Raw genomic sequence first — 19,508 nt, 5'->3', positions numbered from 1 at the left:
ATGTTCGAAAGTGTTGATCCTCTGAGGACCATGAATCTTTCCTGTAGTTTTTCATTCAAACCCGTCGCCTGCAGCTGTGGAGATATTTTTTATTCTCAGGAACAAACTGCTGCCGAGTGACTTACTGACGCCGACGCTCTGGCAGGATAAGAGAGGGAAACTAAATTTCCCTTTTCACAAAATGCACAAACTGTTTCCAACCTGCTGCTTCATTTGCAACAAAATCCCAGTTATTTAACAGCCTCTCGCTCTACAGATGTTATTAACTGAAACAAATACCTTGAGAGTTTCCCGCCCAGAAGCTTCATCAGTGAAAAAGGTTTTTTTTTTTTTTTAAGAGAGAAAGTGGAAAGTGAGCTGAGTGCAAGTCTGGCCACAATGTCATTCCCCTCCCTGTTTGCTAACGAGCCTTGATGATGATGATGATGATGATGATGATGATGATCATGAAACTCCAACGCTGATTTCGGTGAGGCAGCACGCTCAACACACAGCTTCATCCCAGCAGCTGGCATTTCAATTACACATCACTTGCAAGGCAAATTTAATTTCTACTTGACAGAACGGACGTGTTTCTATTTTCCTCTCTCTCTCTCTCTCTCTCTCTCTCTCTCTCTCTCTCTCGCAGACATCGTTCAGTTTCGATTAGATTTGGAAATGAGATAAACAGCAAACTAATTACAGAGGTTAGCGGTGATGGGATGAGTTCGGGGAAACCTGCCGAGCCACGGTGTCTCAAACGTCTGAATATATTTACATTAATAGAGTCTTTTCTATTGTCTGTGTTGTTTATCAGTAACATCGGTCTGTGTAACATTCATCAGCAGAGGATTAGTAATGATGTTTCCTCTGATTCTGACTGAGACAACATGACAGAACATGAACATAAAAAACATGACAGATACATCTCAGAGCTGCTCAAACATTCATGAGTTCATCCCGTTTCCCTGGAGGAACTGCAGAGTCCTTTTATTATAATAACAATGATAATAGAGCATTATTCATTTTCTGCCCATCTTTATCTTTAGAAAAGGGATTTACATAGAAGAACAAACAGAACATCACATGGAAAAAAGTATGAGCACGGCACATAAGAGGAAAAGTCACTCAAATGTCAACAAGCACCAGTGACTTATTATTAAGACCTCAGCGTCTGGTTCTCATTTAAAAAAGTAAGTTTGAGTTTAATGACAAAGTCGTTGTTTTGTAAGTCAGAGGTGAGTTTCGGACTTTGGTGATGAAGTAGATTGAATTCCCAAGTCAAGACCAATAAATCAATACAGGTAAAGTCAAACCACAAGTCCTATTCAACTCCCAGGTTAAACCCCAAGTCTACGTGAAGACGAACAAGGCTAAGAGTCAACAACAATAAGTCTCACTTCAGCTCCCAGGTCAAGACCAACAAGTTAAGAAAGGTTCAGTCCCGAAATAATTAAACAAACAACTCCCGAGTCAAGCTGCAAGTTAAGACCAACAAGTCCCAACTCAAGATCAACAAAACAACACAAATAAGTCCCCAGTCAAGTCTAAAGTCAACACCAACAAGTCAAAACAGGAAAGTGCCAAGTCAAGTCCCAAGCCGAGATCAACAAGTCCAAAGTCTAGTTCAACAAGTCCCGAGTCACTGTCGTCCCACTCGACTCTGTTTATTACTGCTCAAATCTCACCATTATGAGTGAACACAAAATCCTTTGAATCACTTGTAGTCAGATCAGATCAGTTTGTTTTCTGTCGGACTGGAAGGTGACAAAACATAAAATTCTTTGCTTTGCAGCTCCACATCCGAGCCTGTCAAACCAATGTCATCAGAGGGAAGTGAAATGAAAGCTGCTCGCTGTCATTTTTCTCCTCTTCAGAGAGAAGTGTTGACAAAAAAAACAAAACATTCCTGAGTGCTGCCGAACAACTAAACAGCTGCTCGATCTCTGATACGGAGGCAGCTTTTCCCCTTCAGAGTTCATTGCTGCTTTCAAACAGAAGCAAAAAAACCCCAGCCTCATTCGACATCACTTCTTCATCTGCTGATGTTCCTAACCAAACAAACTGCAGCACAAAGACAGAAAACATACACCGCAGACAACACAAAGAGGCTTTCACATCCACTTAGTGTATTTCAAGGAAATCTGCAGCTCAGAGGAACAACGCTGTAAAAAGGGTGAGAAAACAATGAGGCTCGTAAGTCAGCAAACACATCGTTAAACAAAACAGAAGAACAGAATCAAATATTCATGTTCCGAGTCTCCAGGTGAAGGAGTGAAAAACAAGGTTTCCCCCTAGATAAAACAATCTCTTCATCCTCTACAACTCTTAACATTCAATTCCCGACGCAGAGGGAACCACTGACACTGCGAAAAACATCTCCCACATATCATTTTCTTCAAAGAAAGTGAAAACAACTGAAATGTCCATTACAAGCAAAACAACCGAGGGTTCGCCCTAATAGAAGTCATGTCTGGATCTTAACATATACAAAATCACCAGACCAGAAACAACAGTGGAGGCAGAAGCAACTCTTAATTATCCCACTTCACAAAATGTAAAGTAATACTGAATAAAAACAGGGCTTGTAGTCCGCAGCATAACTCACTGAATCCTTGGCAATTTGTTTTGTATTAAAACTATTAATATGTTAATATAATTTACATCAAACATTTCTTTATTTATTTTTCATTTAAAAATTGATAAAACTTGAATCATACCAGCTTGTTTCCTGAGCACCCTTAACTGAAGACCGAGATGCTGGTCAGGTGTAGGTTTTGTTTTCGAGTTCACCACAACAGCTGTGTCTCAATTCAGGGGGGACGTTGTTTACAAAGGCGTGGCCCTTCGTAAAGACGGTCCGGCCAAAGACGCCAGCTGTGCACGTACACTTTGTCTTTACAAAAACCTTTAAGACTCTTGTTGTACCTTTAGCTGAATCCCAATACTTGCCTTTGAACGTGTAATCCTCTGCCTCTCTGTCGGTGTTGTTTGCTGCCTTATTATTTTCACTACCATAGCGCAATGAATCTTGGGATAGGTTGGGCCATGAAGGATTCACCCCATTGGTGCTTTCATTGCCCAGGAAAAGGCCCAGTCTTTGTAATGCTTTCCGTTTTATCCTGAAATCTCTTTACCTTTTGTGTCTAACGTTGTTTTTCCTCCTGCCCCTGTGTGTTTTCCCGCCTTTGTGATTGTCTGCCCTGCCCTGATTAGTTTCATCCATCTCATTGTCTTTCCCTCGTGAGAGTTTTCAGTCTCTGTGTTCCCCGCACTCCGTCAGTTCGTCATTGTCGTCTTTGTTCCCAGTCATGTTCCCTCGTGTTCCTCATGTGTTCCTCCTGTTGCCTGTTCCTCTTTGTGTTTCCCACCAGTTCATTGATCCATCTGCCTGCTGCTGCTTCTTCTTCTTCCTCTTCTTCTTCTGTTGTTTGTCTTTAAAAAGTTTACATCAGTCCGTCCGTGTGTCTGGATTTGGATCCTGAAATCATTGAAACCTGACAGAGTTGGTGCGAACGTCCAAGGTGTCTCCATTATCCAAACAAGCCTCCCTGTCAGTTTCTGCTGCTCACGCGCCAACAAACACAACACTAATTATAGATCAGTCAATGAACGGCTGACAGACAATCCATGGACTGGAGGCTGCAGAGGGTTCACGTCCGCCCTCGGAGGTTATGAGGATCTGAGACGGAGGTTTTCAGACCAATTCAGACGATTTAGCTCAAATCAGATTTTCTAAGCGATGCTTCATAAATTCTTACGTTTTTCTACCTTAAAACTCCATTAACCTCTTACAGCAAATGAATGCAGGCTTCTACAGTTTGTTTACCTGTGAAACTAGTTGCTCATCAACCTAAGGACTGCATCATACGCCTATGTCATTTTGAGATGAAATTTAAGAGATACTTGGAATATAATTTTATGAATCTATGATTTTAATCCACACAGAAAACATTAAATATATTCCAATCTATAAATTTATCTATCAATAAACCAAAATCTCAACAAAAACGTTAAATGAATAATTATTTTGTATGTTAAATATTTTACATTAATGTGTAAATTAAAGGAAAAGTGATGGAAATGAATTTGTTAGTGGAGAAGAATTATCATCTGACCGTTCAGGAGGAGGGAGGTGCAGGAGGTGGAGGTTATTGGATGGGGGGGGGGGGGGTAATTACAGTATCGAATCGCTTTGTAAAAGCAACACACTCGATCTGGCAGGAAATGAGGTGCTAAGAGGCGGCGGCCGAGAACGCTGTGGTGCGGCAACTTGGTCCCTGAGCGGTGGGTGATGGAGCGTCACCCTCAGACCTCAGGCCACCGTGTCTCATGGATATTTAATTATCCTAATTAATTACAATTAATGAGCAGGGCCTTCCCCAGTGTTCTCTGGAGGGACTGAACTGAGCTCGGTCTGATCTCAATCGGCTCCTGAGGCTGATGCTTCCTCTCTGCTTCGTGGCTGCAGACGTACAGAAAAGCTTCTGGACTTCACATACATTTTTATTTACTTCCATAAATAACCTGCAACAGCCTTCTAGCCAAAGCCATCTGCTAAAAATTACACTTATACTCTGCTAATTTGCAACAGCAGATAAGTTTTGACAGGAGTTAAATTATACTTTTATCGACATGAGGAATTTTAATAATGACAGGTTGCAAAAAGTTACAGAGTTTAGCTATGAAATGTTTAATGACGACGTTTTTAATTTGTTTTCCTACAGTATCCACTCAAAGCACATAAAGCATGATTTAACGTTTTTAATCACTTACTCATTCAGCAGATGCTGTTATCCAAAGTGACTTATAAAGTGAGGGATAAAGCTGAAGCTTCAGAGCAGTAGGAAACCTTGAAGTAAATACTAAAGTGCTAAATCTGCTCAGTAAGGTGAAGAGCAAGGAGATCGGGTAAAGAGTGGCTGAGAAGAAGCCTAAACCTGGAGGATTGAGTTCAAGTAGACGGCTGCAGACCGAGGGCCCCATTAGGGACATCAGGTTGATTGATGTGGCCATGGCTAGTTGGTGTAGGTCAATGAGCAGGGGAGTGACATGTGACCTTTTAGGCTGATCGAAGACCAGACCTGACATCGCATTCTGGACGGGAGGGCATTATCACTTTATGGTTCTGTTTAGTCACACGGAGCGTTTGGTTGATGTTGAGGAAATATGGTGGTTAAATTGATTCGGCTCAGTTTTATAACAGTGCTGAAACTCCTTATTTATAATAACTTGTTCCTGTAACTGTAACTGGGGGGGGGGGGGGGGGGGGGGGGGTGTCACACATTCACAGATGTGCATGTATGTTGAGCTGTAGGAATGAGGAGTCTCTAAAGTCCAGCTGTGAGACAGAAATCAATGTGAACAGCTGTGAACAGGGATCAATGTGATGAAAGTTTTGATTGCTTTGATTGGGTGAAGTTGTTTTCTTGCTCCCCGTCTCTCGAGGTTGAATCGATGCGACCGCAGAGGTCCAGCTCCCGATGTCAGCTGACTCATAAATGACATTTGGAAAAACTCATTTCATTTCATGCAGCTGACGTTCCACCATGAAAAAAAAAAATGTCTTCCTTTACGTCCTTCTGCATCTTTTCCTGAGCTCCACCCATGTGAGGCGACACACAGCTATAATCCTGATTTAAACGAAAACAAATGAGACGCATGAAAACACTGAGGCTGTGCGAGTATTTACAGCACAACCTCTGATTTTACATCCGCACAACACAGGCACACTTTCAAACACACACCTGCAGCCTTTCATCGCTCTGAGCTGCTGCAAACACACACACACACACACACACGCACAGAGGTGGATGCTGACCTGCTGACTCAGCTGTTTGTCTTTATGTGTGATTATGACTCTGCTGCGGCTCCAAAAACTCAATCTGGAGCCTCTAACACAATCGTTTTGAGAGCTGCGTCCTGACAGCGGCGGGCGGATCAAAGCCGTCCACTCCACTCAGGTAAAGACTTGCAGCGTTATCACGGCAGCAGCTGGGACATGGCAGCTATTCTCAGAGCGCTGACGCTGCTGTTCTGCTCCTTCACTCCTGTCTGCAGCTGGCAGGGGGGGGCAGCAATGCTCGCCCACATTTACCCAACACCTTCTGTAAATCCCATTTTGCGTGTCGGACATGTTTGCAAGGGATTTGGGCCTCAGTGGCCCCCTGTGCTACAGTGGAAGTCCTCCTGAATCAGGCAGGATTACATGCTGGTGCAGCGGACTCTGCAGTCAGCACAGAGAGACTCAGAAGATGAGAGCCGGACGTGATCAGAGAGCAGAAGGAAGAATTTAGTCCAGATTCAAAAGCTTCTAATTTACATCTGGACATCTGCTTCGAACCGAGGCTCGAATCCATCGTGACTTTAAACAAGGTCACAAATGAGAATCAGAGCGGCTGACAGATAACAGCCCTAATTTATATACATCAGGTGTTCTCATTAAGTTAGAGTCTCAAAATGAAGCATCAGTGTTTGTGAAACATGAATCCCTAATGATCACAAGTTTGCAAAAACACATATTCCCCAAGGGCTCAAAATAAATTAAAAAATGACTTATTTTTTTCTCCAAATTTGCATTTATCTTGTGTCCGATGATGTTGATATCTTCAAACATGGGGACGACTTTAATATTCTCTCTGTAATGACGTGTAAGTGCAACAGACCGCGCCTCCTACTCAAACATGTCACTTAGATCTATATACGAGCTGTCGTCCTGTCGGACTGTTGTTCTCTTCACTGATGGAAACTGGAGAGAGAAATCTGAGAAGTTGAGGCTGTTTGCTGATCTTGTGGGAAGGCCTTAAAGCAAGGTTACCATGGTGACAAGTCAGCGAGGCAGTGAAGGCTCCACGGAAAACATCTGAAACGTACTTCAGGACCAGACGTCTGGACATGGGGTTGGATCCAAATGAATTTCAACACGTTACTGTAGCCATGAGTCCGAACCACAGACTGTACATAAAGATGGACGTCGCCTCTGTGACGTCACCCGCAGGTTTCTGAAGAGCGGGGTTGAAGCTGAGAGTGAGCTGCTCCACCTTCGCCATCTTGGCAATGTCTGACTCCGCCTCCTAACTCCTGGTGTATTCACAAAAATGGACAAAGAGGCGGGGCGGCGCCTGGAGCTGAAGCCGGTTTGTGGGAAGCATACGCTCACCCACCTGTCACTCAAAGAGACCACGCCCTTAATTATGCAGAACTTTAATCCTTAATAAAATGTAATGTCTGGAAACATCGTGGTATATTAAGATCAGAGGATCTTTGTCGCTGACTGATGGTTTTGAAATGGGAAACAAACATCATGTTTTATAAACCCATCCATCCACCTGCACCTCGTCCCAATGGACGCGGAACGTAGACGCCGCGTTGGCAGCTGGAGCGTTCGTCAACGTCGCCGCCATATTGGACCAGGAAACAAGTAAACGGAGGAGCTGCAGTTTTTCTGGATAAAAAGCACAATAACGTTTGTTTTTCTCACCTGATTTCGATCTTTATATTTGAGGGTTTATGGATCTAGGTGGAGTAGAAATAAATGTTTTGTCTCCAGACAGTTTAGGCTGTAATCATGAGGAGGAGCGAGTTTCAACGTTAGCTGGTTTACCCTCTGGTTTACCTGGATAAATGTTGGATTTTAAAAGGGGGGTGGGGGCACGAGTGAACTGATTATTGCCCAGTTTGTATCGTCAGCAGCTGCTTTCATCTGGATCCCACCGTCATAATTTGTGTTTAGTGTGCGTCAGCCAGTTGGACAGCTCTTCCGCCTTTTGTGCAAAACTCACTAATAAAGTTTATGAATTTGATTGACTCCGTCTGACCTCCGCTGCTGTTGCCTTTCTTTGTAAAAAACTTGAGACATTACTATTATTTTCAGATCTTCAGACTCAATTCGACATGTCTTTAAAAGTAAAACCTCCTGAACTCTGCGGCAGAAGGTTCAGACGGGATGAGCTCTGCCTTCTCCTCTTACAGCTGATTGTAGTTTAACTCCCGCTCTCATTTGACACTGATGAATTATCTTCTGTATTTTACAGTGATTACAAACACTCATTCATATTCATTGCTACACTTGACGTGATTGAATGAATACCGGATTAATTACCGACCGAGGCTGTCAGACGCTTTTGTGTTGTGGGGTCGAGAGCTTGGGGGCCCCCAAAAATCATTACCCGGTGTGTTAATTGGCAGTCAGCGCCGGTCAGAAATCCAGCTCATGAATATAAATGGAGGCGAGGTCAAGTGTTGGGAGCGGCCCAGAGGAACAGCAGAGCCTGTTAGGCCTCCAACACGCAGCAACATGGACAACTGTGATGAAATAAAACAAAAACTGTGGAGTCTCACTCTCGTAAAAGTGGCTGATTTAGGAATAAATCAGTTTTTGTCGACACCGTCTCACCTGGTCTTTGTCCCGCTCTAATGCTCTAAAGTTAAGATGCAGAAGTTTGACGACTTTACAACAAACAAAAACTTCAGTTACACGTAAAGATGAATGAAGAATCGCTTTTATGTAGAAATGGTGATTTGAAAGAGCAGATGAATGTTAAATCTGTGAATTGGCCCTGAACTCAAAGACGGTGTTCGTGATGAAGACGCATCACTCTGCATCATTTTCAAGAAAGTATGTAAAGTACATAAAACAGGTGATTGCCTCACAAACTTTTAAAAATGCGTCACTTTTGCTTCGTTACTAAGTTACTACTCAGGAGTTTCCGAGCGCCTAAAAAAGAGGGTTTTAAAAAACGCTGCTGAACCTGTTTTAGTGTGAAAAATGTCGTCCTGCGTTGTCGTCTGGAAACGAAGACGTGGACGTAGTTTTCCTCCTGATTGGGTCTCACTTGTGCTTTAATATTAACATTTTTATTAAAGTTTCTTCTTCTGCTTCACAACATTTCAGAGAGAAATATTACTTGATAGAACATTTCATTCATTCACTAGTTACCATAGAGATTAGGATTTAGACCAGCTGATAAAATGTGAAGTATTTAAATTGATGGATTAAACAAAAGTTCGACCTTGACCAGCTACAACATTAACGTGTCCTACCAACACGGTCCTCACTTTTTATGCTTTAAGTGCATTTAGATGGTAAAACTTTAACTACAGTACATTCTGAACACAGGTTGGATATTTCCTCACTGTGGTTCTGCTGCTTCATTAAAATCAAGGATCTGAGTAGAAAACCAACAGCAGCAGAAGCTCCACACACTGATTCTGCAGCACAGCGAGAGAGAGAGAGAAAAACCCCCGACATGTTCCTGCTGCCTGAAGTCACTGTGAGCCTCGTCAGAACAGCTGAGTCAGGAACAAAGAGTTTAACCTCATCATGGACTTTGTAGTTTCGGGGGTTTCTGACTGCAGGGCGAGCACAGGGGAACACATTAGATTTCCATGATGTGATTTTAGTCGATGCTCCAGGGGGAGGATTAGAGGTGTGGAGGTGTGTGTGTGTGTGTGTGTGTGTGTGTGTGTGTGTGTGTGTGTGTGTTGGACTGCAGAGGAAGGAGGTTTTGAGGAGTAAATGATTAACTTTCAAGTCAAGTTCAGTCACTTCATTTTGTTGCCCAAAATCACAAATCGGCCTCTGAGGGTTTATTTGAGCCACAGCCGGGCCACAGAAGGAAGGAAGGAAAGGTAAGGTAAGGTAAGGAGAGGAGGAGGCAGTGAAGGGAAGAAGGAGGTAGAGAAGGGAAGAGAGTAGAGGAGATAGAAAGAAGGAGGTGGTACTGAATGAGGAAAAGAAGGAAAGGAGGGAGAGAGGAGAGGATAGGAGCAGGGAGAGGATGAAATAAGTCTCTAAGTAAAGGAGACAAGGAGGCAAAATAGGAAGGATGGAGGTAGAACAGCAAAGGGAGAACAAGAGAAGGAAAGAAGGAGACAACACGAGGAAATGAGGAGGTTCACAAGTTAAAGAAAGGAAGAGGCAGAGGATGAAAGGAGGAGGTAGAGAGCAAGCAAAAGAAGAAGTAGTGACTGAAGGATGTGGTGATCAAGGAGTTACTGAAGGACAGAAGGAGGGAAAGGAGGAGGAGAGGAGGATGTAGAGAAGGGAAGAAGGAGGCAAAAGAGGAAAGAAGGAGGTACAACAGCAAAGGAAGGAAAAGAGAAAGAAATGAGGAGGTAGAGAAGCAAAGAGTGAAGTAAAGGTAGAGGAGGGGAGGAGGAGTTAAAAGGAGGCAATAAAGGGAAAATAAAAATCCATGTTGACCTTTGACCCCAGCGCTTCCACCTGTGTGTCTCACCTGTACATTTCTTGGGGCTGCCCGGCCTCTTGCCGTGCATCCCCAGCTTACAGCCGAAGTTTTCCTCCCAGAACTCGGCGAACCAGACGTTCCTGCGGTTGTTGGACAGCGAGCGGCTCTTGAAGTAACGGTCGAACGCTGCAGGAAGAACGGAGAAACCTCGTTACAGTACAAAAACAACACGACCTGCTGCAGCGCGATCTGGGCGGTACCGCCGCTACCTCACCGTCCACAGACGCCCTCTTGGGGAGGATGGTGACGGCGCCCTCGGCCACGCGCTCCTGCTGGACCACCGGGGAGATCTTGGAGCCCCAGCTGTCCGAGCCCACCCACAGGAAGTGACCCGTCAGGTTGTTACGCTTCGCCGCGTCCAGGATTCGCCTGCCGGGGTCACAGGTGAGACAGGTGAGAGAGCCAATCAGAGAGAGCCAATGTGAAGGCATCTGATCATAAGCCAAAGTCTAGCACCACCGACGTTTATCTTATAGCTTTAGTTACTTTAATCAACCAGTATATTAGAATCTTTATTGATCGTGGGGGAGAATTCACAAGCTACTAATCAAAATGAGCTTCACCTTCAGCAGCTGCAACATTAACCATCAATAACCATCATATCTATTATTGTGAAACGGGCCATTTTATATAATGAGCAGGAGAGGAACATGAACGTGTGAATGTTGTTGAGACGTGAACATTAAAACCACGAGTGTCGACCAGATCCGTTCATTCATTAGAGACATGAGAGATAAATCCCTCCTTTATGGTTCTCATCTGTAGATTAACATCAGCTGCTGTGTGTGTGTGTGTGTGTGTGTGTGTGTGTGTGTGTGTGTGTGTGTGTGTGTGTGTGTGTGTGGAGACTCATTTCAGATGAACTGGAAGAAGCTGATTTCACACTTTTTATTATTTTCTGAAACAATCATGAAGATTTTCATCTGTTTATTTGATGTTAAAAAAGTGAACGAAACTTGAATAAAGGGTAAAAGAAAAAATTGAATGTAATCTCCAAACATTTTCAAACATTCAATAAAAGAATATTTTCTTATTGATTTACTTTTCTTATTTTACTATGGTTCATATAATCATGTCTAAAGACCGAGTTGTGGTTATTTTAAACTAATTCTTATAGGTACTTCTTGTAGTAAATTCTGGGTTCTAAGTAAAAATCTTAAAAAAGTTTTAAAAAAGTTGAAGCTGATCTATTTATTTCAAAAAAATGTTAAAACTTCTTTTGGAGAAAATTGGCAAAAAATTCAATTCAAAATGTGATTTTAGGATAAATCTGCAGCAGCAGAATGGATCAATGAAATGTTCATCCATCCATCGTGACCTTATCCTTTGGTCACAACCCAAAGCTAATGATCAATAACATCACATTCACAATTTCACAAAATAACATTTGTGTTGGTGTGTATTTGTGTGTGTGTGTGTGTGTGTGTGTGTGTGTTTGTACCGGATGTCGTCCTCGTTGGCAAACATGATGACAGCGCGGGCGTTCGGCGTCTCCACCAGACGGAGGACGATCTTGTCGAATTCGCCGGGTCTCGGCTCCCGAGGAACCTTCAGAGACTGAGCGATACAGACCCCACCTGAGGGAGAGAGAGAGGGAGAGGGAGAGAGAGAGGGAGAGAGAGAGAGAGAGGGAGAGAGAGGGGGAGAGAGAGAGGGAGAGAGAGAGAGAGGGAGAGAGAGAGGGAGAGAGAGAGAGAGGGAGAGAGAGAGGGAGAGAGGGAGAGAGAGAGAGAGAGAGAGAGAGAGAGAGAGAGAGGAGAGAGAGACAGAGAGAGAGGGAGAGAGAGACGGAGGGAGAGAGAGAGGGAGAGAGGAGAGAGAGAGAGAGAGAGAGAGAGAGAGAGAGAGGGAGAGAGAGACAGAGAGAGAGGGAGAGAGAGGAGAGAGAGAGAGAGAGGGAGAGAGAGAGAGGGAGAGAGAGAGAGAGAGGGAGAGAGAGGGAGAGAGAGAGAGAGGGGAGAGAGAGAGAGAGGGGGAGAGAGAGAGAGAGGGAGAGAGAGGGGGAGAGAGAGAGGGGGGGAGAGAGAGAGGGGGAGAGAGAGAGAGAGGGAGAGAGAGAGGGGGAGAGAGAGAGGGGGAGAGAGAGAGGGGGAGAGAGGGAGAGAGAGACATCAGTCAAGACCAGACAGAGTAAATAGAAAGTTCCTTTGAAGTAACTGTGACAGATCGTTTGATCATAGCGTCATAAATTCTTGCTGAGACTTCACGACATGTCGGACTCCGACCAATCAGAGCTTGGCGTTTTTCACAACGTGACGAACAGAGCTGACGGGTAAGAGTGCATTCTGCCCAAAACCAGTGAAGCGTTGTTAAAGGCAACACTGGCACATCCGAGAAAAACAAACTTCCTGCTCCAAACGAACGAACAGTTAAACTGCCGACGGTCGTCTTCGCGTGTCTCTCAGCTGTTTGTTCGGCAGTGTGAACATCTGGCAGCCGACCCGTTAACACATCTGCCTCTATCTGTAAATCCGTTGATGAACATCTTCGCTCTTGTTTATCTGTTGACTGTGGTATCATCTTCTCTATCTGCCTCATTATGTCTCTGCAGTGACGGTTTAATTAACTTCACCGTTTGCCTTGTTTTTATCTTCTCTCTGCCGCTGTGACGTTTCACCGCGGGGATCATTAAACTTTCATCTGCAGCCAATGAAACAAAGGTCAGGAGGTTTATTAATACCGCCAGACACTGAATACTGACAGATGATCACTAACAGACACCGAGGAGAGTGAACCAATGGGATTCCTTCGTGCAGCAGCTGGTAGAAAAAAAACACAACGCATAAGTTCAATTACAGAGTCTTGCAAGTGGTTGCACTTTACAGGAGAAAAGGAAAAGAAAAACAGATTGAAATTGTGAATCATCTCCAAGCTCCAAGAAAGACAATCAGTCATCCACTGAAACACCGAACAACCTACTGCATGTTTGAGTTTTATAGAACGATGAAGCAAAGGTCGACGCAGCAAGACGCTGTTCTAGCACTGTAAAAACCACCAAGAAATGCTGATGCCTGGCGCTAAGATTGGGACTGTGACGAACTCTTCTTACATTCAGTCTGAACAAGCATGAACTGATCAGTGATGCTCATTTATTCTTTTATCCAAAGCGACTTACAAGTGAGGGACGAAACTAAAGCTTCTGTGCAGTAGGAAACCGCGGAGTGAGCGCTAAGTAGTGCGTCTATTCAGTAAGTGCGAGGAGATAAAGAAAAGAAGTGCATAGTAAGAACTAGTTAGGGTGTTAGAGGTGTTAGAGACGAAGTTCTCTCAGAAGAGACGAGTCTTCAGGAGAGCCTTGATGACGGAGAGGGACGCCTCTGCTCTGATAGCATTCGGTAGCTTGACCGAACAGCCTGGACTGTGATCGTCTTGCGTGCAGGGATGGTAATGCCAGATGACGTTTCCTGGGAGGAACGCAGTTTTAACGCCGTCACACAGTTATGTTCACGTATCCTAAAGCCGTATGATTGAGTTCAGAAGAAACCTCAGCACCTTCGGTCCCGGCCACTTGAAAAGCTCTAGCTATGGCAGGAAGTGTCGTGGGGATGTTTGGAAATGTCATTGTGGTGCGTTTTTCCTGGTATATCATTGACATGTATTTCCTTTCCATCTCCCGACAGGAAAATATCAACCAATGAGCTTTTCTGACACACAGGTCCACACAGGAAAACCTTCAGGTCTGAGACTCTGCAGAAACAAATCCAGAACCAGGTTCCTGTGTTTGAAATAACAAGTAAATCTCCTGAGATTGTGCAAAGTTTCGATGGTCAAAAAGTTCCGTAAGGATAAAAAAATGCCGCATTTCTCCGAACGTTCAAAAACAACTTGAAAGTCATTTAATTAATTGTTGAAGTTTGAAGGTTCTTTGACAAAAGTGACAATAAAACCTTAGTTCAACATCCACTGACTGCAATTCATCTGAAGCTTTCAGCCATATCTCATGGCCTTCAACAGCTGATGTTATTTGCTAAGTTGTCATTCAGGTTTAAAAAGTTTTTTTTTTTTTTTAAAGGTTTAAAAGCAGCTTTGATTTTTCAGCCTCTAAAAAAAAAGCCAGCATAAAAGGTGACCCAAGGTTTTCACATGGTGACAACAATTAAGTTTCTCCTTTATTACGGTTTTATTCACGTCCTTTAAATCCATGACTGTTTGTTCCATTTCCTCCTCTGCTGCTGCAATCAGCTGACTTCCCTTCAGGGTTCAGTGATATAAGTTAAGGCTTTCCTCTCTCGTCTTCTCCTCGTCACATCATTAAACCTTCTGCTTCGCCCTCGCCGCCGCCGCCGCCGCTGCTGCTGCTAAAAACACACTTGAAGTTTGCTAGATATTGTTCCTGCAGCGTTGCCCCTGGGACAGAAAAACAAGAGCAGCGGTGGAGTTTTGAGGATGAAGTCTGAGAGTCTGACATGAAGTGAAATCAAGTACAGTAGAGGCTGCAGTAGAAGCTGTTCCTACTTAATTGGCTCTGGAGAGGATTTTTTTTATTTATTTATTTTTTTTAAAGTTTGGCCAGAAAGACGGAGCAGCTCTGCCGGGCCGACTGTCGCAGGAAGTCTCGGGGGAAAAAAGAACGAGTCACAGCTGAAAAATAATCAGGTCTGCTCGGCGTGACCTCGATTGTTTAAACAGCGTCTGAGAGGTTTTTCTTTTTTTTTGAGGTTTAAGATCACTGCAGCAAAGGATAAAAACTTATCTTAACAATACTGCAGATACACAGAGATACACTTAGCTTCCTGCAAATCGATGCAATGCAACTTCAGGTTTGTGCTTCACTTCTATTTGGCATTTAAAATCAATAAATACACATTTAATAACAGACTGTAATGCAGCTATAAGGAGACATAAGTGTTTATTAATGTAATGATGTAATGCAACAACTATAACTCCTCTAATTTACAATGCCGGAATAAAGTCATGAAAGTTTTGCTTCCATCATCTCGATCGTTTTGTGTAAGGAGGTCATCTAAAATCTGTCTCTCTTTATTTTTTATTCGTCTTGATGTTCCGATAAAAATCGAACATGGTAAATATTATCGTACGTTTTTCATCGTGGCTCATGCAAACTGTGACGTTCAGTCTCCAGAACCAATCAGGAAGCGGCAAACCGAGCTGATGGTAGGCACGGAGGCGAAGCATGGAGTCGTTTGGTGTGAGGCCGGCGTTAAATACACGAGGGAGGCAAGGAAAATAATTTCAAAATAAAACAGGAAATCATACATTTTAGGGTCAAATCATGACAATTATAGTGTCAAGTTACTAACTTACTAAACTACTGATACTAAAAATCCCCAGTCTTTACAAAATCTTATAGTGTGAGACTAAAAACTGACTTATGACACGATGTGTTTAGATGGGAAAGGGTGTCAGACTTCAACCTTTTAAGAGTCTTGTAGTGTTCGGTAGACATGAACAGATAACAAATGGCAACATATCAAAAGAGCTGTCATTGTATACAATATTTCTTCACAAGAGAGGACAAGGACTGTCCCTTAGTAACCACTCAAAATGTCCTTGTGTCTGCTTACAGCTACTTTACAGCGTTTTAAACCACTTAGTGGATGAAGGCTGAATAAGAAAAGAGAATCATTTCGGAGTCAGACACGAGTGTTTGACCAATGAAATCTGTCTGATGACGGAGATCCAGCCGGAGGCACGACTTTATCTTTGTTCCTCGTCTTATTCAGCGAACGATCCGAGTCATCAGCGCGGACCGATGTCACCATGACAACAGAGGCTGTCAGATACAGCTGAATGATGGAATTCTTTTCTTCCCACTTATGTAGAATAAAGATTTTTAAAAAACAAAACATTGTGATCCAAACTCACAAACACACTGACAGTCGCCTCTTCTCTGAGACCGGCTGAACCTCCTTCTTTGTCTTTTGTGAACAAAATATCATCACTGCCGGAGCTCGGACCCACTGCTGAGCAGCTGTGTGAAAACATCGTAATAAAGTGGACTACCTTTTAGTTTGGACACTCAGTCCTCAGCTGTCAACCTCATGGTGGCGCTAGAGATAAAAGTCAGGGGGATCACTAAAGTCAGTCAGGTTCATCCCCTGGGGAACAGGAATGTCCATGACCCACTCGCAGTGCGATCCATCTCATACTGTCGAGATATTTCAGTCATGACCAAAGTGGTGGAGGGACAGATGGACACTGTCATCCATTGCGGTGATAGTTCAGGTTATTTGACACAGGGGGTTGTGTGAGGTAAGAACTCCTCAAGGAAATTCCTTCCCATCTGGTAAAGACGTTGAGTTAAATAATAAGCACCTCAACACAACCCCACGTCAAATAACCCGAACTGTCACTGTGACCACACTGCTACGGTTTGAAAATATATCAGTAGAAAAAAAGAGCAGGTCAGAAAACTATAAAGAATAAAGAAATGTTCATCCTCATGAAAAATGAAAAAGTAATATCTGTACATTCTTTATTTCGTGGGCTTTCAATAATAAATCAGAGTTTCCTTAAGAAGAAGTAGTCACCAGACCTGCGTTTCATTAATAGCAGTTAATCTCCCACAGGTCACATGAACATTAACAGACGTGGAGAGTGAAGTTGGCAATAATAAAAATGAACGATGAATGAATATTTACTTTGGTTTGAATGGAGAACTTCCTTGAAAATTACCACTAAATTACACAGGTCTTTTCAGTAAAACCTCAGAGGAAATTATTAAGAAGTTACAGACCTGTAAAATTAAGCGCTGCCACCACTTCACTGTTGAAGCAGCGGTGTAGTAAAAAGACTAAATAATATCACAGAAGTGTCAAAGGGTTGAAGTTTTATCCCCTGGTAAAGAAAGAGGAGCCGTCTGTTCGGGTTGATCTCGGAGGCTGCGGGACGGAGGACGGAGATAAAGACATTTAACACCCTGCCGCCATTATCATCACCGCGCCATCAGCGGCGGCGCTGAGAGGCCGTCTGCAGTCACTCCCTGAAGACACGGCTTCATTCAGACGCTTTCAGAGAAAAATTGATTCCACTCTGAGCTCGTTCCTGCATTACACAGGTCCATCAGGGCATCAGATTGGAGCGGCGGCGTCTTTCTTGTTCGGGCTCTTTTCTAGCGACAGTTTGGGATTATGTGTTTGAAGGTTTGAAGGTCGGGGCTGCTGAGAGTATGATGGCGGCAGCATCAACCCACATCTTTACTGAGAAGACTCTTTATTCTTTATTCATCTTAGTGCCTCTCTTCCCGACATTCAAATTAAAAGTGATGAAAGGTTGCAGTTGTGAGTGTGTTTACCATGACAGGTGATTGGTAAAGTGTTTTTCTTTTTTTTCCCCTGAGTGCACACAACAATTGTATTTCTAGCTTTCACATAACGAATAACAAACAAAAATATAAATCTTTTCCTTTTAAAGCTCCATATTTTGTTCTCCTTCTGTGTTTTATTTATTTAAGTGTTGATGCATAAGAACCAAAAACCATCTCAGTGTAGTTTTACATCTCCTCTCTCAGGCTTCTCTCTGCAGCTCTAGTAACAACAGGTCGGTGAGCCAATCAGAAGAGAGGAGGCTCTGAGCCTCTCTTCTGATTGGCTGACTGTTTTCTGACTGAGCCAACAAAAATATAGAAGATTTCAGGTAAAAACACTCAGAGAAACCAAATCCTGCAAGGTTTGGATGGTGGGTCCAGGTGGGCGGGGCTTGGTGACTGCTTTGTTGTGACATCACAAAGTTCCAGAAGTCCTGACGGCTGGTTTTAAGGCTCAGTTTCTGAATACAGGCTGTGTGCATTTCTCTGTGGACTGAGGCTTTGATACTTTCACAGTATTAATATAGAAGCTAGAGCTGATCTATAATCACACTACACATGGACAGAGACCTTTAGACTATATGGGAGCTTTAAGTAACATTTAAGAAGCATTAAAATGACTCCATTCCTGAGTCAAACAACATTGCTTTACCCCTGTGAAGAAAGAAAGACAGGCAGAGTTTCTGTACTTTTGGATGCACGGCTGCAGCAGTTGTTAGGAGGTTCGAAAAGAGTCCTACTACCAATAACAGAAGATGCAGTGGCCGTCGTCGAAAAATGACGCCAAATACATGTCGCTGTTTATGCAGAAAAACAGGCGAGAAAGAGCTAAAAGAAGAGATTAGAAGAAAGAAAGAAAGAAGAAAAAAGTGTCTCTCCCCCTCACTCATCTTTGGAGTATTTTAAAGAGGCTGAAAAGCAGCAGAGAGCAGCCGAGAGGAATCCTCTGTGAGGATGAAGAGCAGGATCGAATCATAGAAAATATTACAAAATAAAAGACCAGAATCTGACTCATGAAGGGTGCAATGACTTTTGTGGCAGATGGCTTTTTTAATACAGACCTTTCATTAAAGTTTAATTAGTCCAACATTTCTTGTTCTTCAGTTATTCCTGAGCTTTGACTAAAAACAAATAAATTTGTATTAAATGGGACAGGATTTGTAATTACCTAACATTTCAGTGATAATGACCAGTCTCTGGTATTGTAATAATCCCATCTGATCCTGTCCGGTTTGAACAGCTGGTATTTCACCCCACTGAGTGTTGCCTTCATGTTTAAACTACTATCATTTGTCCTGTGTACTTTGCGACAGCTGCTCCAGAGATGAAGTTTTAATTTGAGAGCGCTGCGGATCTTATTTGTATGCAAATACGAGACGCAGTGAACAGAGTGTGAGATGCTGCTCCCCTCAGTGTGAGCTGGTAATATTTAAACCCGACATGTTCAGATGAAGACGCCAACACGTGGGAACTTGAGGTGTTCATTATGAGCTGTAATGACGCCTCAGGGAGTCACTTATCACTAACAATGACAATTAGCTGTGATTCCAATTGTTCCTCAATGATTATTTTAAAGCTGTTCGCTTGATCTTTGACGTCAGAATTTCATCTTGAGCCATTCAAAAATGTTAAAACCGTCCCAAATGACCAACAGACAAACTGACATTGCCATGTTTAGAGCCACACTGCTCGGCTAAAGTGACCCTCACGTATTATTGTGACTTACCATAGTATTTTAAAATCACTCCTGTCACTCATTATTGTTTACTCTTGGTCTTCTTCATCTTTGCTTTCTCATAAGATAACATACTTTTTGTTTTAGAATCAGTTTAATATTAAAGAAACACTTCCAGTTGTGTCCCTCTGACTTAGATATAACTCTGACTATCAACACCAGACCCAAAGTGAATCAGTGATAAACATAGACTGTGAATAAAGATGGACGTGGCATTTGAAGCTCAGAGTGAGCTGCTCCGCCGTCGCCATCTTGGCAGTGTCTGACTCCACATAAC

The 19,508-nt window shown here is 43.1% G+C and overlaps 1 protein-coding gene across 3 annotated transcripts in view; it reads right to left on the bottom strand.

Annotated features, from left to right (window-relative positions):
• The window catches only part of LOC130176370 (metabotropic glutamate receptor 8-like), a 121,400-nt gene that overhangs the window by 38,971 nt on the left and 62,921 nt on the right, over window positions 1-19,508 (bottom strand). For all 3 annotated transcript variants that reach the window (XM_056387411.1, XM_056387409.1, XM_056387410.1), the window contains exons 4-6: window positions 11,671-11,806; window positions 10,444-10,598; window positions 10,218-10,355 (exon numbers count right to left, since the gene is read on the bottom strand). In XM_056387411.1, the coding sequence (XP_056243386.1) occupies window positions 10,218-10,355; window positions 10,444-10,598; window positions 11,671-11,806 (429 nt within the window). The remainder of the gene's footprint in view (window positions 1-10,217; window positions 10,356-10,443; window positions 10,599-11,670; window positions 11,807-19,508) is intronic.

This window comes from Seriola aureovittata, chromosome 10 (genome assembly GCF_021018895.1).
Source record: "Seriola aureovittata isolate HTS-2021-v1 ecotype China chromosome 10, ASM2101889v1, whole genome shotgun sequence".
Classification (NCBI taxonomy): domain Eukaryota; kingdom Metazoa; phylum Chordata; class Actinopteri; order Carangiformes; family Carangidae; genus Seriola; species Seriola aureovittata.
Note: the sequence above shows the minus strand (reverse complement) of the source record. Positions and strands in the feature narration are given on the sequence as shown.